At 48.1% G+C, this 16,512-nt stretch overlaps 1 protein-coding gene across 4 annotated transcripts in view; it reads left to right on the forward strand.

Moving 5' to 3' along the window:
- Nucleotides 1–881: 881 nt before the first annotated feature.
- Nucleotides 882–16,512, forward strand: part of Impa2 (inositol monophosphatase 2) — a 48,677-nt gene continuing 33,046 nt past the window's right edge. For all 4 annotated transcript variants that reach the window (XM_029564329.1, XM_029564328.1, XM_008834695.3 and 1 more), the window contains exons 1-2: nucleotides 882–1,173; nucleotides 14,011–14,144. In XM_029564329.1, coding sequence (XP_029420189.1) covers nucleotides 1,078–1,173; nucleotides 14,011–14,144 — 230 coding nt within the window. In that variant the 5' untranslated portion in view covers nucleotides 882–1,077. The remainder of the gene's footprint in view (nucleotides 1,174–14,010; nucleotides 14,145–16,512) is intronic.

Below are 16,512 nucleotides of genomic sequence, written 5' to 3' on the forward strand. Positions count from 1 at the left end.
CAGGCGTGGGGGTGAACGCCTTTAATCCCGCGCTTGGGAGGCAGAGGTTGGGGGATCTCTGTGAGACAGAGATTAGCCTGGTCTCAATAGAGAGTTCGTTCCAGGTCATCTGTGGTTACAGGGAGACCCTGTCTCAAAAAGACTAAATAAATAAAGTCGGCAGAAGGACTGATTTTTGCACACCAGCACTCACTCAGGAAGCGTCTGGCAGTTGCATTTTCATGGTTAGCCAGCGTTGACTAGATTTCAGAGGCCATTCCTCACTACAGAAAGCCCGCTCACAATGACAGTTCAGGCTCCAAACAAGTTTTGACTTTAAACAGTTTATGAAACACAGTGACTGTCAAGGCGTCTGGCTGGCAGCTGGAGTGAAAGCTTGTTTGCACCCCAACACAGCTGCGTGCTCCCACACAGATGGGACTTGGGGTTTGTGCGCGCCGCTAGAATGAGCGCGAGGCGAACCTCCGGCAGCCATCAGCTCACCACCGCGAGGGGCACCCTACCAGGACCCCGTCCCTCCCTTTGCCAGTGCAGCAGGAGCGGCGGTGGCAGCCGCGGTGCGGCACTGGGAGGGCGGGGCTACGGGCGGGTCGGCGTCCCTGAGAGGGCAGGGACAAAACACGGCAGTGGTAGGATTTCAGTTGAAAACGTACCAGGCTTAGGGTGGGCGTGGCTTCACGCGAGTGGGCGTGGTGAGGCGTGGAGAGGGCGGAGCTATCTTGACGTCAGACAGGAGGCGGGGCATAAACGTGAGGCAGGGCGCGGGGTGTGTGGCGCGTGGCCCGGTGCGGGATAGGGAGGCGGGAACGAAAGGCGAAATGGGCGGGGCGATGGGGGGGCTGGGCGCGGGGCGGGGCTGAGGGCAGGGGCGGGGCGCCAGACGCGGCTACTGAGGCCCTTGTCCCCGGCAGCCTTTCCTGCGACCCGCAGTCAGGCACGCGGTGGAGGAGGTGCGGCTTGGCGGGAACGCGGGGAGGGCGTGCAGCCTGCTGTCCTGGCGGTGGGAGCGGGTGGGAGCCTGAGTCCTGCCCCGGCAGTGGAGCGGAGCAGAAGGTGGCGGGGCCCGGCGGGGCCGCGATGAAGCCCGGCAGCGAAGACGAGGCGGTGCGGGGCGCCGGCCCTTGGGAGGAGTGCTTCGAGGCAGCGGTGCAGCTGGCGCTGCGGGCGGGACAGGTGAGCGCGGTGGCCGCAGCCAGCCCACTCGGAACTGAAGTGCGGGCGGAAGGCGGGCGGCGCGTGGGTGGGAGCCGGGCGAGCGGGCTGCGCGTGGGCACCTAGGGCCCTGCTTCCGCCGTTGAGTGGCTAACTGCAGGTTACTTGACCTTGAGAGAGTCAACTGGAATATAAAAGCCCCTCCGGGGCTAGAATCCCGCAGCTGTTGAGTTTTGAGGCTCTTTGACTTGCTCCAGCAGCCGGGTTGTGGGTGCCCCCCCTCACTCCCCCAGTGTCTACCCCAGGCGCGAGCAGATCTGACCCGGTTGCGGCTGACTGTCCTCCTCGAGGCATCCTGAGCCCAGATTGTGCCTGGATAGACTCTCAGTCCGAGTGGCTCTGGACAGTGACTGACCCAGAGGGGTGTTCAGGGGGAGCTGGTTAGGCTGCCGGAAGGATCGAAATCTATGGGCAGAGCTGAAGAAAACCAGACTGGGTTTGAACATTAAGTGCGACTCCTCACTTTTCCCTTTTTCAATTTTTTGTTTGTTCCCTAACTGTTCAACAACAGTCTCTTCAAGTAGTGCAGGTACAGAATTGGTGGGGAGCATATTCGTGGCTTTGCTTCTTAGGTTGTGCTCTTGTGACTTGGGGACAGGAGGAGTGCTGTGGACAGATTGGCTTAAATCCGAAAGCATGGTCGGTTTTTTTGTTGTTGTTTTTTTTTAAGTCTGAAAATACTCTAAAAGGGATGCATGAATTTAAGTGTTGCTACAGTGCTGGGGATGTAGCTCAGTGGTATAGTGGTGGCCAGCTTGAGAAAAGCCACCCCCAACATAGCAACGACCACAAGAACAAATGCTTTAAAACTACCCTGTGTGTGGTTCGGGAAAAAGGACCCAGTCCTCCTCAGTTGATGAAGCTTGTAGCTTAAGGTAAACATTCTTCCTGGAAAGTAGATCCTCTGTGAGTCGGAATTCATAGCCCACCGGTTCAGGTCCTCGGTTCTGCTTCAGAGAGAGCATCGTCAAGGTACTTAGAAACTTTTAGGGTCCACTATAAAACCTTTCTTACTGGAGACTTTGAGAAGCTAGTTTAGTATCCAGACACTGCTGTGTAAAGGCTGCTGAATGAAGTTACAGGTTTCTGTGGTTTTTCAAATTTAGGACTTTGAAGAAAGAGAGCATTAAATAATTTTTATTATTCAACAAATGCCAGTCAGAAGCTCACAGTGCCACAGGCACAGTTCTTAGGGTCCTATGCATTTTAACTTAAGAGATTATGTTTTTGCAGCTTGCCGACAATAAAGTTTTTATTTTTTTTAAGAGAGTGAAATAAAGATTCTGCCATTAGGAAACAGGTCAAAAAGCCCCCGACTCTGGGCTCCCTCTTGGGAATTTTGTGGCTTCCTGCCTACCTGGCATGGAGGGAAAGACTAAGAGATACAGAAGGCACACAAAGTCATAGTAACCTGTGAGGAGAGGGAAGGACTGTCTAGGTGATGTTCTGCAGTGGTGCTGACTGGAGCAAACAGCCCTTAGTCAGGCAGCCCAGTGAGGGATGAAAGACAGTAGCTGATGACCTTTGAGCCCTCCTTAGCTAAAGGCCCCAAATGCCCACCCTCCCACCTGTGTCAATGTTCTGCTGTTTTGCTGTGGGCTAGTCTCAGTTAATCCTGAAGCTGAGGGTCTGGGTGCTGAGTGTAAAAGGTGGGAGTCCCAAGGGGAAGGACCTCCAAGAGAAATGGCTGGTGCCTCTGGGCTGGCAGATTACACCATCTGCCCCTGAGGTCCCTTTGCCCCATCGAGAGAGGGCTTCCTGTACCCATATGCCACCTTGCTGCACTGTCTCCTTGCTCTCTCCCTTGCCTCCCTCATTTGCTACCCATTTATTCTTGAGCCTGTTGGAGCCATCCCCACCCTCACATGCTGAAGAGGCCTCCTTCTCCCTGGCTTGTACCATAAGCTTTATCACTCCCCCCCAGGAATGGACCTACAGTGAGCAGTCTTTAATAAACCATTACTGAATTAAAATGAGCTACAAAAGTACTTTTAGAGTAAGAACAGTCATAACTATACATCTTAAGATGCAAACGAATACTGCAAATGTCACAAAGCATAAAAATAACTTATTTTCACTGCTTTTCAATCTTCTATAATACATTTTAAGTCTTCTTTGACTTCATACTTTGTGTCTTTGAATGACAATATTTAGCAAGGTGTGTGTGTGTGTGTGTGTGTGTGTGTGTGTTTACACACTTGTCTGCATGTGCATGCATGGTGCTGGGGACCCAAGCCAGGGCCTCTGGCATGCTAGGCACATACTCTATCACTGAGCCACACCCCCAGGCCTTTCAGTATCTTCTCTCTCCTTCCTTCCATTCATTTGTTCTTTCTTTCCTTTACTCCTTCTCTCCCCTTCCTTCTGACAGTTTCTCAATATGTAGCTTATGAGCCCCTTGGCTCATCCTCCCAAGCACTGAGATTATAGGTGCAGTGCACCATCATGCTGGCCCATTGTCCTGTTTTCCACAGGGGGAATAGAAAGGTAAACAGCCTTTGCTACTGCAAAGCTGATTGAAACTTACTACTAGTAGTTTAGAAGAATTACAGGTAGTGCAATAAATTTTTAGATACCATTAGACTGAGAACTTTCTATCAGTTTTCTTTGACATGTTAACTATATTTTATATATTAGTTGCAATGTGAGGAAACCTTGATTATAAGCTTGATTCCAGCTGTGCACAGTTGAAACCTCATTTCTTTCCATATCAGTACCCTTCTGGTGCCAGCCGTCCCACACAGGTGGACTCCTTTGTACCTGCATGTTGATGTCAGCCAGCTAGGTTAATCAGTGTGGTACACAGCAGGAGCATTTCCAGAAGCCATCTCTTTACAAAGTAGCCAGTAATAACTTACAGATGTGCCTGCACAGCCCATCAAACCTAAGTATGTCTGCTCAGCCTCCCTGTTGCTTAAATTGTCCATACCCACTTCGGTGCCAGCTGATGCCAGGTCTGAAAGAGGATTGATCATAGTGGAAAGGGACACGGTCAGATCTACAGTCAAAATAGCTGACTTCTGTCGACTTACAAAAGGTGGTCTGGTGGAGTTGAGGCTGTTTTTATTGTGGTTTTATATATATATTCACCTCTTTTGAGACTGTTTGAAAATGGTGGTGCTAAAACATTGATGAGCAATGTATTAACCAACCAAGTCTGTTGAGAAACTCAGGAACTTTAGCCTTTACTCTGAGTGTGATATGAGGCTCTGGGGGTGGAGTCCTACATTGTCCTCAACAGCCAGAGCCCACCTGGCAGCTGCATGCACCCTACAGCACTATATGGGGACCAGAGCTATCTGGTAGGCAAGAAGTGAGGGATCTGACTGGGCTGAGAAAATGGTGAAAAAGATTGATTTTGAAGGCTGAGGTGACAGGGTTTGAGTTTAATGTATGGTATGAGAGAAAATGGCACCAGGATGACAAGGATTTGAGCCTGAAAAACTGGTTGAATGGATTTGCCATGTTCCAAGATGGAGAGTCCACAGGTAGGTGCAGGTGGAAGTGTTCTGGGCTGGTGATGCTTGAACTGCTGGTGGATTTCTAAGCAGAGGGACTAACTGCACTGGATCAGAATTGCAGGAGAGGAAGGGTGATATGGATGTGGGGGTCCTCCAGCAGGCTGCTCCACTGGCTCCCCCAAGGATGCCAACCTCTCCGGCTCCTACTCTTCTCTTTGAGAAGATTCCCAAATGCCAGTGTGTGAGGTCTTCTGTCTGGTGACTTTTCTCCGGAAAGACTCTTCCACTCCTGCCTGGGCTGAGACACCTGCCACTAGAGGAAGTGAGGAGGTGGGTAGTGGTCTCATCATTTCTGCAGGCTCCTGGTCTGCCTTCAGTCCCTGTGTCACCTCTCCCTGTGCCCCAGTTTCTGTTTAGGTCGGTGGGATAGGGGTAAGCCTGTGTAAAAAACTCTGAAGCCGGACACGGTGGTGCACACCTTTAATCCCAGCACTTGGGAGGCAGAGGCAGGTGGATCTCTGAGTTCAAGGCTAGCCTGGTCTACATAATGAGTTCCAGGCCAGCTGGGGCTACAGGGAGACCCTGCCTCAAAAAGACCAAAAAAAAAAAAAAAAAACTCTGGAACTTCTGCCAGTGTTTAATCCTTACTCCCTCCCCTGCCCCAGTGCTGGGGACAAAACCCAGGGCTTCCGCAAGTACTTTGCCACTAATCCACACACTTAACCTTCATTTTTTGCCGGGGAGGGTTGAGGAGTGTTTTTGTTTATCTTTGAGGCAGGTTCTCATGTTGCCCAGGCTAGCCTCAAACTTCCTGTGTAACCACAAATGACCTTGAGCTCTTGATTTGCCTTCTAGATCCCAAGTACTGGAGTTATAGGCATGTACCACCATGCCTGGCACCATCCATCATTTAAAACATCAGTAAGGACAGCATTCCTGTGAAGCAACAGCTGGCAAGTTCTCCAAAGCGGTTGCCCTTGGGAGGGTACGCCCATTCTTCTATTGTGCAGGGCCCACTAGCCTGACCCCGCCTGAGGTGCCAACCATTGTTTTCCTCATAGAACATTATGAGACAAGTCATAGATTTCTTCTTCTCTTCTTGGCTTGGTTCTTTTAGAGACAGGATCTTACTATGTAGCCCAGGCAGGAGATTCTCCTTCTTACGTCTCCTGAGTGCTGTGCTACCGAGTACAGCTGTCAGTGTATTCAGACATTATTTTTCATCTTCCTCCTCGTTCTTCCCCTTCTGTTTCATTTCCTTTATTCCTAATTTTCTTTAAAATTAAAAAAATATTTTGTATGTGTGTATGTGTGTGTGTGTGTGTGTGTGTGTGTGTGTGTGTGTGTGTGGAGGCAGAGGTTGACAACTGACATTCCACCTTATTTTTCTAGATTGGGTCTCTTACTGAACCTGTAGCTCACTGTTTGAACTTGACTGGCTGGCCAGCAAGCCTCAGGGGTCCCCACCTTTGCCTCCCCAGGCCTGGGATCACAGGCACCTGTCACCATGCTCACTGGGGATCCCAAACTTAAGTCGTCATGCTTGCTTAAACAAACACTTTACCAACTAAGCCACCTTATTTTATTTATTTATTTATTTATTTATTTATTTATTTAATTTATTTATTTATCCCAGCATGCCGCCTAGCTCAAGCTGGCCAGGAACTTAGGGTCCTCCTCTTGATGTATTTCTTATACCCATTTTGCTAACAAAAGCTGAAAATGATGGGAAGGAGTACACCCCACCCCAGAGGCCAGACTTGCCTCTGTGACTGGCACCTTGGCCTTTAGCCCTTGGCAGGTAGGGAGTCTGTGAAGTTCCTCCTGGGTCTCACCTAAGAAAGGCTTCTGGAGAGTGAGTCCCATTCTGTGAGGCCTGAGGTGGTCATTTGATAACTCAAAGGAAGCTCTGCCTAGTAGTCCTATATCTTTGGAGTTGGGAGGGGTCTGGGCTGAAATCATGCAGCTGGAGGAATGAAAAAGTCGGTAGCAAAGTTCAGGAACCCCTCATATCCCTACTCCAGCACTAGTGTAGAGGGAGAGTGGGTAAGCACAAGGCATTGGGAATGAAGGGATGCTGAAGGAAGGGAGTTCTGGCCCAGCCCTCACTTCCAGCTTCAGCTGGCCTCACCCTTAGGCTGGCCTGGTTTGCTGCTACTTTCTCCTGGGAAATGAGGGAAGAATTCAGCTGAGGGAAGGCTCTGAGTCCCCAAGGCTAAGCAGTCTCAGGACCTCAGTGTTGCTGTCCCAACTTCCTCCTAACCTCTGATGAGTACTGCCAGATGTCCCTCAGCAGTAGTTGGAGGCTGGTCACAGAAGCATGCAAAAGAACCACAAGGGAAAAAAGTGAGGAAGAAGAAGAAGAATTAAAAAAGAACCACAGGGAGACTGTACCACCATACCAGGGCCTGAGATGTGGGTCAGCTTCCTGAAGGATGTCATAGCTGATTCGTATCTTTAAGAAGAGCTGTGGCTCTGGGGTGGGGGGTGGGGGGCGACAAGGAGGTCAAGGCAAAGGGGCATTTGAAGACGGCAAGGGTAAAACAGAGTACAGAATCCAGGAGCTGTAAGAGCCTTGCCTGAAGCCTGAGATGAGAGCTGGGGAGTGTGTTTGGGGTCGGGGGGATTAGCCATGCATGGGAAGTTGGGAATTATGCATCATGCTAGGATGTCTGCTATTGGTAGAGATGGGTACCTTTTCTTTTTGAGTTACAATTCAGGCTTCAGTGACTTATGTCCACATTTTACATATTAAACATTAACTAAGTGCTATTTGGAGGAAGGGGGAGACTCAAACCAGAAGGCCTGTGAATATATGCTTAGTGGTAACTATAAAACATTAAATACATTTTAAAAAGCACACACTAACTTCTTGCTGGTAGAATGATTAAAATCTCTAAGACTGAAGGGAAAAGAGTCATGGGAACGGGCGTAAGAAAAATTCACACACTAACTTGTTGCTGGTAGGATGATTAAAATCTCTAAGACTGGAGGGGGGGGCGGGGAGTCATGGGAAAGGGCTTTACCAGGTATCCAGCACACACTCCCATCTCCTCCTGTGGCTTGAGCATGGCTAAAGGGTAGGTAGGGCTATAGATTTTTAAAACATAACACTTGGGGCTGGAGAGATGACTCAGCGGCTAAGAGCACTGGCTGTTCTTGCAGAGGACCCAGGTTCAGTTTCTGGCACCCTCATGGTGGCTAACAGCTGTCCATAACTCCACTTCCAGGAGATGCAGTGCCGCCTTCTGGCCTCTGTAGGCACTTGCATGCATACACACATGCAGGAAAAACACTCATATACATAAAAATAATTAAATCTTTTAAACAACATAGCACTTGACTGAAAATGCTCTATCACCTTTCCTATCAGTGTGGGAAGATTTAGGAACTGAATTTTAAACTTTTTTGAGACTGTATCCCAGGCTGCCCTGAAACTCCCAGTGTAGTTAAGGATGATCTTGAATATCGGATCCTCCTGCCTCTGCCTCTCAAATGCTAGGGTTATAGGCATGGACCGCCATGCCTCATTTATGAACTCAGGACCTCATGCATGATAGGCAAGCACTCTGAGATACAGCACCAGCTCCAGAAATTAAACTTTTCTTGATCTTGGATTTTGACTCCAGTTTGACATTAGCATGCGGTATGTGTGATAGGTTTTGGTTTGGGTCATAAGTAACTAAATTTTTTTCAGATCCATGTTCTTACAAAAACCAAAGTGGTAGAAGTCTGGGAGCATGTCAGTCAGCCTGTGTATCAGGACCTTTACATACAGCTCATTTCATCTTAAAACAGCCCCATGTCTCAGCTGCCTCTGTTGCTGCAGACAAGACACCAAGTGATTTTTGAACTCAGAGCTGTCTGATTGTTAGGGATAGCTTATTCTCTCTACTCCCTGTCAATTACAGGAAATTGGTAAAAGCAAGAATTGTTAGATGAGCCCAGTTCTATTAACCCACTGGTGGCGGGGGAAGTGAATTTATATGGCTCCCCCATGTGTGGCAGTCCACTGGGCAAGCTCCATTCCAGAACATGCTGCTGAGACTGGCCCCCATCCCTGGGTTGACCTAGAGCTGCTAAGGTGAGAACAGAGTTGCTGCCTTGAGAAGCACACAGTCCAAGGGAAGGGACAGGTCAGTAGCCAAATACTGTGGCTGTCAGCCAGGGCTCCAGATGTGCTGGAGGGGAGCTGGAAGGATGAGCAGGCAGGAAGTAGATGTCTAGGGATGTCACTATAAGTCAAAGGGGCATTGTGTCCAAAGAGGCAGAGGGGGGAAGAGGTATGCAGGAGGGATGGTCCTAGGGTAGCCTCAAGGCCCAGTGCAGTTCAGGCTGGGTATGAAGGGCCACCCACATGAGATACAAAAGGCTAGGTACCTTGCTGCATGCTTGTAATCCCCGCACTCCAGAAGTTAAGGCAGAAGGATCTCTATTTCAATGCAGGCCTAGCCAATAGGCATAGAAAGACCCCATCTCAAAAAGGCCTATGGGGGTCGGAGGAGGTGAACAGATGGCTTAGCAGTTAAGAGCACTTGCTGCTCTTACAGAGGACTTGGGTTTGGTTCCCAGTACCTACATGATGGCTCACAACTGTGAAACTCCAATTGTAGGGCATCGAATGCCCTTTTCTGGCCTCCACAAACACCAGGAATGCATATGATACACATACATACGTGCAGGCAAACACTCATATAGATAAAAAATAAATCTTTTTTGGTCTTTCTGAGATGGTTTCTCTGTAGCCCCAGCTGGCCTGGAACTCAATATGTAGACCAGGCTGGCCTTGAGCGCACAGAGATTCATCTGTATCTACCTTCCAAGTGCTGCTGGTATTAAAGATGTGCATCAACAGGCCTGGCAATCTTTTTTTTTTTTTTTTTTTAAAGCATACACAGCAGGCCTAGTTTGAGACCAGGACCTGATGTAGGGCCAGGAGGGATATGGGGGACACACCTGTTCCATTGTTAGAGGGCACAGGTGTATTCTATCTCCCTGGCAGTCATAATAATCCATTAAAATCAGAAATGAACAACTCGTTTTTTAAAAGAGCACAACACTGCATGACACCCCCAAATCCACACTGCTTCTTTATAGAATCTGTGGTGAGGCCTGGCCCAAATGGGTACTCCTGGATTCTAGTGACTGGCCCCAAGTTGTCTGTAAGGCCCCTGAGCTCCACACTCAGCTGTAAGTCTTACGGATCTTGAAAACCAAGCTTATAACAACGTGCTGAGGTTAGATGTGGCTTCAGAAGAGCACTTTCTAAAGTCCGGTGTGGCTACCCCTGAGCTCAGTGCCATAGCAAGGCATCTACATCTGCTCCTTTACCAGGTGAACTTCTGGTGTAGTGGCCCTTGCACAGGCTCGTGTCCAACTATGGGAAGTGGACACAGGTGATGGGGTCCTCACCAGTCAGTAAAAAGTGCTGTGAGAGTCAGTGGGTTGTTTTGCATTATGTCACAATTAACACAAACGAATGCTGGTCTCTGTGGCAGGCCCCTCATGGAGGAAGTGGGTTTTTTAAATTATTTATTTTTGTTTTATGTATGAGTGTTTTGCTTGCATGTATGTAAGTGCATCATATGTGTGCAGTTCCCCCAGAGGACATAAGAATGCATTGGACCTCCTGGAACTGTAGTTATGGGTGGTTGTTAACTGCCACATGGGTGCTGGGAACTGAACCCTGGTCCTCTGTAAGAGTAGCCAGTGCTCTTATCCCCTGAGCCATCTCCGGCCCTAGGAGGTGACTTTTTGGCTGAGTCAGTAAAGAGAAGAATGGGCCTGAGAATGGGTGGTACTGGCAGTTCCATGGAAGGAGATCCAGGGTGAGTGATGTCACTCACTGGAGTGATAGTCATGGGAGAGCAGGGAGGACATGAGAGACCTGACTCTTGCTAGCATTGATGCTCTCCTTCACTGACCCCCATAGCAGAAGCAGGATGAAGTGCAGTATTAGCACATGGCCCAGGGTGGAGTCCTCTGGGGCAGGAGGTTCCTTCTCCTGTGCCCTGAGGGCCTCTTCCTGTGTGAGCACCCTGGCCTGTCCTGAGATCACAGCCTGTGGCAAACGAGAGACACTGAAGGGAAGTATAGTGTCCTTTTGAAGACATGACTGGGTGACTGGCTCGGGAGCTGCTTGGGAGTTCCCAAAGTGTCTCCTGTTCATGTCTCCTTCAAGGCAGACCTTGTCCAGCTGCACAGAGGCAAGGCAGAGTACTTGGGAAACAGCTCTGAACCTTCCTAAAACAGGGTTATGCTCCTAAAAGGGAGAGATGGATTTCTAAGACCAAGGCCAAAAACCTGCTGTATTCTACCCTCAGGGACTTGACCCAGGGTAGTGGGGGCCATCAGTGCATTGTGTGAGGCAAAGCGGGGGTGGGAGGGTGGGGGGTGGGGTTGCGTGGTTTGATTGTGGGGGGTGGGTACCTGAGGCAGACTGAATTTGGCTCCGGAAACAGGTTAGTAGGTGAAGCCAGAGGACAGCAGGCTCTTGGCACGCTGTAATCTTTGCCAGCACAGCCAGAAAAAGGGCCAGGGGAATAAACCAGGGTGGTTGGTGTTTACACAGATATCAGTGGTCCCGTGGGAAGAAATGTAGCAGGACCCACTCAAGCAGATGACTGCTCCAGGCACAGTTCCACACTAGAGGTGAAAAACAGGCAGTGGCGAGGAAGTGTCAGGGGGTCTCCCACTGTCTTGGAACTCATGTTGGAGTGAGACAGCCAACTAAACATGCAAGACCACATCAGAGGGGGAAAGGTATAGATAGAAGACCAGACCATTTAAAAGTCCTAGGCAGATTAAATTTTGCTAGGATCAAAAGGGAAGCGAGAGATAGCTAGCAGAGAGCTACTTTGGGATACCCTGTGGAAGGTGAAAGGTGAGGTTGGCAAGGGTCTGGCCACGAAGCGTGTGGTGTTTTCTTCAGGCAGCAGCAGGAAACCACTGGGGTGTTTTCTACTCTGTCTTAAATCCTCAGGCTGCTTCTACAGAGAGGCCACATGGGTGTGGAGTTGGGATACAACTATTTCCATGTCTGCTTCCTGAGAGGGAACACAGCAAGCGTGAGATACCTGAAGCCTCTGTTCTCTCAATCAGGTCCCAGGAGGCACTTGTTCAAAATGGAGATGTCTTTGTGCATGTAAAACACACACACACGCACCCCCACCCCCACCCGCCAAGTGAGATTGTCCCAGCCTCCTCGTGACCCTCCTTGCTCCAGGTTATGAAAATTGACCTAAGCCCTTACCACCACGGAGCTTGTCAATAATGTTGATCTTGGACCCCAACCCAGCAACCAGTCTTCATTTCAACAGAATCCCTGACGCTTTGCTGCCATTCCTCTCCCGTGCTGTGTCTTCCTGTTAGGATCTTGAGGTCACTCTCCCTCTCCCTTTCCTTTCCTCTCTTCTCTCTCCCCACACAGCAGACACACACATTACACAGACACATGCTGCTGCTCCCATACACACTGAGTCTCCCTCCCTATATCAAACACACACACAGTGCTAAGTGGCCTGCCTGGACTGGCCCAGATTTTGGGATTCCTGGAAGATGGCAGACACTGTGTGAGCTAGACATTGAAGACTGAAATTTATTAGCACCTGTGGAGATTTACTTGGCGAGCAATAGCTGTGTGTAAATTGGTGTTGTAAGAAAATTAGCGTAGTGATAATGGGCAGGATATTGCAGTCACAAGACAGAGGAAAGCCTGTGGTGGTGGGTGGAGGTTGGCAGGCTGTGAACAGTCGTAAGCTGCAGTTGGACTGCGGGGATCCACTTTATGCTTGGCCTCTTGTGTTGGCCATCACTGTTCAGATCTTCTGTCGTACTGTCTGTTATTTTTGCAGCCCAGATTTAAAAGCAGCACCACCTGTGTAGACTCAGTGTGGGACGGGCCAGTCTAGGAGAGGCAGCGAGACAGAGCACGAAGAAGCCGCTGTGGGGAGTGTCCGGTGCCAGGACTGCTGGCCACCGTGGCTCTGTTTGTTCTTTAGATTCCATTTGTGAGCTGGCAAGATGGCTCAGCGGGTAATATTAACAGCTGCCAGGCTGACCTGAATTCGATATCCAGGACCCACATGGTGAAAGGAGAGACGGCAACTCCCACAAGTTGCCCTCTGACCTCCACATGCACACTGTGGCACACGTGCACCCACATAGTCAGTGCTTGCTTGTCACACACTCCAGACATGCTGTGTCGCAATAGGCAAAGGGGGTCAAGTCAGGGTAGCTGGGCAATTGATAGCACTTTGTTTTTAAATTTTTTATTTGTATGTATATTTATGCATTATTGTATATGTATATGTTGGAGTATGGAGGTCAGAGGATAGCTTTCTGGAATTGGTTCTCTCCACCTCTGTGAGGATTCTGGGGATTAACTCAGGTGGTTAGGCTTACACAGCAAACACTTTACCTACTGAGCCATCTTGTTGGTCCTTGATGGCGTTTTTGAGAAAAATATAGGATTTGGGGAGGTAGCTGGTTCTGAAGGGAGTGTGTCAAGTCTGTTTAGGTGTCCTGACTTCATCATTATCAAGTTGTGGACAGACAGAAATGGAGAGAATAGCCCCAGGTAGAACCGGAGGTGGCATTTTGTTTCACAAGCCAGAAATGATCTTCCTGCATCTAGTGACAAACTGACCATGCTCCATGACTTCCTGTTTGGGACTCCTGGGACAACAGCAGGCCAGTAGAAGTTTCTGGGGCTGTGATACCAGCTCAGGCCTCCATCCCTATGTTTAGCCATGGTGGATCCAACCTGGATGTGCTCTGCCCAACAGAGTCTCACTTGAGCTCAGCTGTGTGGGTTCTGGAGAGACTCCAGCCCCTCTGGGTAGCTGGTGCTGCCCTGCATACAGTAGCAAGAGCCAGCCTTGATGTCTGTGATACAGTCTAGGCTCCCAGGCTTCTCCGTGGGGACTTTTATAGCCTGCATTCACATATCACATTTGTGTGTGATTCATAAAATGAGTTAGGGAAAAGTTTTTACTTATATAAATTTTACAAATTTGAATTCATGGGCAAATAGGGGACAAAGCTGTGTTCTACCATCTTATTTGGAGGAGTTACCACTGGTGAAGTTCCATGCCTTTTTCAAAACTATGTTCTTTTCTTCCAGAGAAAACTTGTTTCACAGGTAGGGCAAGCTAACTTCAAGTTAGTTTTGTAAAATGAGTAAGGGCTGAGAGGTTAAGATTCCCAGAAGTCCAGGGAGCTGGCTGTGACATGGTAGTCAGTGACAGAGGAGAGGAGTGATGGCAGGCCCTGGCCAAACTCAGTCTCCAAAGAAGGAGCCTTGCAGTTTTAAATGCTTCCTGTGCTTTTATTGCAGATCATTAGAAAAGCCCTTACTGAAGAAAAGCGTGTCTCAACAAAAACATCCGCTGCAGATCTTGTAACAGAAACAGATCACCTCGTAGAAGATTTAATTATTTCTGAGTTGCAAAAGCGGTTTCCTTCACATAGGTAAGTGTTTTCCTCAGGAAACACACCCCAGCAACACTCACCACAGTCTTGGAGAAGGCCAGGGTTTAGCTGAGAGACACTGCAACTTGTCACTGAAGGGCAGATAAGGAAACCCTAAGTTGCCAGTCCAACCCCTGAGCCCTTCATTGTAGGGGAAGAAAATTGACTATTTCTGTTCTCTTTGCTGTTGCCTTGATGCTTGTTGATGATCAGGTCTGTTGTCTTCTTAGGATGACTATGAAAGAGCCTTCAGTTTTTAAAAAAATTTATGTGTATGAGAGTATTGCCTACATGCAAGTAGGCACATCCATGTTGTGCAGTGCTTGCAGAGATCAGAATAGGGTATTGGATACCCTGGAACTGGAGTTATGGATGGTTGTTAGCTGCCATGTGGGTGCTGGGAACCAAACCTAGTCTTCCTTAAGAGGAATCAGTGCTCTTAACTGATGAGCCATCTCTCCAGCCCCTGAGTCTTCACTTTTAAAATGTATTTTCTGCCAGGCATGTTGGCACACGCCTTTAATCCCAGCACTTGGGAGGCAGAGGCAGGTGGATCTCTGTGAGTTCAAGGCCAACCTGGTCTACATAGTGAGTTCCAGGACAGCTGGGGCTGCAGGAAGACCCTGTCTCAAAAAGACAAAAATAAAAAGTATTTTCAGAATCATTTTATTAGACTATTCCTTTGGGTTTCTTTTCCAGGAATAATCTTCCATGTACAGTCAGTAAATATGAGGTTTTTTTTTTTTTCATTTGTTTTTCATTGTATGTATCTGTTGTCTTAAAAATATATTACATTAGTTTCCTTTTTCTAGACATACAAGAAGAGATTTTTTATTTTATTTTATTTGGCCTGTTGTTTCTTTTTAAGGTTCTGTCAGAATTTTGTTTGTTCATTTATTTCCAAGTTTTTCATTAGCATATGTTATTGGCAATAATGGGTTTCATTATAATGTGTATGCAATTTGTTCTGATCATATTCACTCATTACTCTCTCTTGTCCCCCTTCCAGTCCTTTTGACCCCCTCCTCTTCCCAACTTGCTCCCTAGTCCCCCTTCTGTCATGTCTATTTGTGTGTGTGACCCAATGAGTTTAATTAGAGTTATTTGTAGAAATGTGGGTGTGGGGTTGCTTACCAGAGTGTGAACAGCACCTTACCAGTGGCCACACCACTGAAGACAATTTCCTTCCCCCCAGTAACCATTAGCTACCCTTAGATTCTCAGTGAGGGGTGGAATCTCCTGAGCCCCTCCCCCTAGCAACTGTTGACTGCCTAAACTTCTCAGGGAGGGGCAGGGCCTCCCTGGCCTCTTCCCACTCCATGATGGAATGTTGATGAACCCAAACTCATGCATGTAATTATAGTTGCCAAGTGGTTCAGGGTTCAGCAGCCATGTCACACAGAGAAGACAGCATTTCACAGCACTTCACCCATGCCTCTGGCTCTTACATTCTTTCCATTCCCTTTTCCTTGGTGTTCCCTGAGCCTTGGAGGGAATGATGGACATGGAGGCCCATGTAGAGCTGAGTTCTCAACAGTCACTTTTTCTCAGCACTTTGATTAGTCATGAGTCTCTTGCAGTAACTGTCACCAGCTGCAAAAAAGAAGTTTCTCTGCCCAAAGCTGACAGTAGCACTAACATATGGGCATAAGTATAAATATTTAAAAGGCAGTTTGGGGGCTGGAGAGATAACTCAGCAGTTATGAGCATTGGCTGCTCTTGCAAAGAACTCAGGTTCGAATCCCAGCACCCACATGGTAGCTAACAACCACCTGTAACTCTACTTGCAGGGGATCCGATGCCCTCTTTGTCCTCAGAGGGCAGTACCACTCATACACAATAAAATAATAAATAAATAAATAAATAAATAAGCCAGGCATGGTGGCACATGCCTTTAATCCCAGCACTTCTAAGGTCCATTTGATGTATTGTTTAATTCAGATGTCTCTCTGTTAACTCTCTGCCCTGTTGACCTATCTAATGGAGACAGTGGAGTATTGAAGCCCTACTATTACTGAGTTGGGATTAATTTGGGTCTTATGGTCCTGTAGTACTGTTTTTATGAAGTTGGGTGCACCAGAGTTTGGTGACTATATGTTCATGATTGTAATACCTTCTTGGTTTATTGTTCCTTTGATCAAAATGAAGTGGCCCTCTTTGCCCCTTCTAATAAGTTTTAGTTTAAAGTCTATTTTGTCAGATATTAGAATTGCTACACCTGCTTTTTTCTTAGTGCCATTTGCCTGGTATATTTTGTTCCATCCTTTCACTTTGAGATAGTGTCTGTCCTTGAAAGTGAGATGAGTTTCTTGCAGGCAACAAAAAGATGAGTTTTATTTCTTAATCCATTCACCTAGTGTCTTTTGAC

Source organism: Nannospalax galili, unplaced genomic scaffold (assembly GCF_000622305.1).
Source record: "Nannospalax galili isolate Female #2095 unplaced genomic scaffold, S.galili_v1.0 scaffold155, whole genome shotgun sequence".
NCBI lineage: Eukaryota > Metazoa > Chordata > Mammalia > Rodentia > Spalacidae > Nannospalax > Nannospalax galili.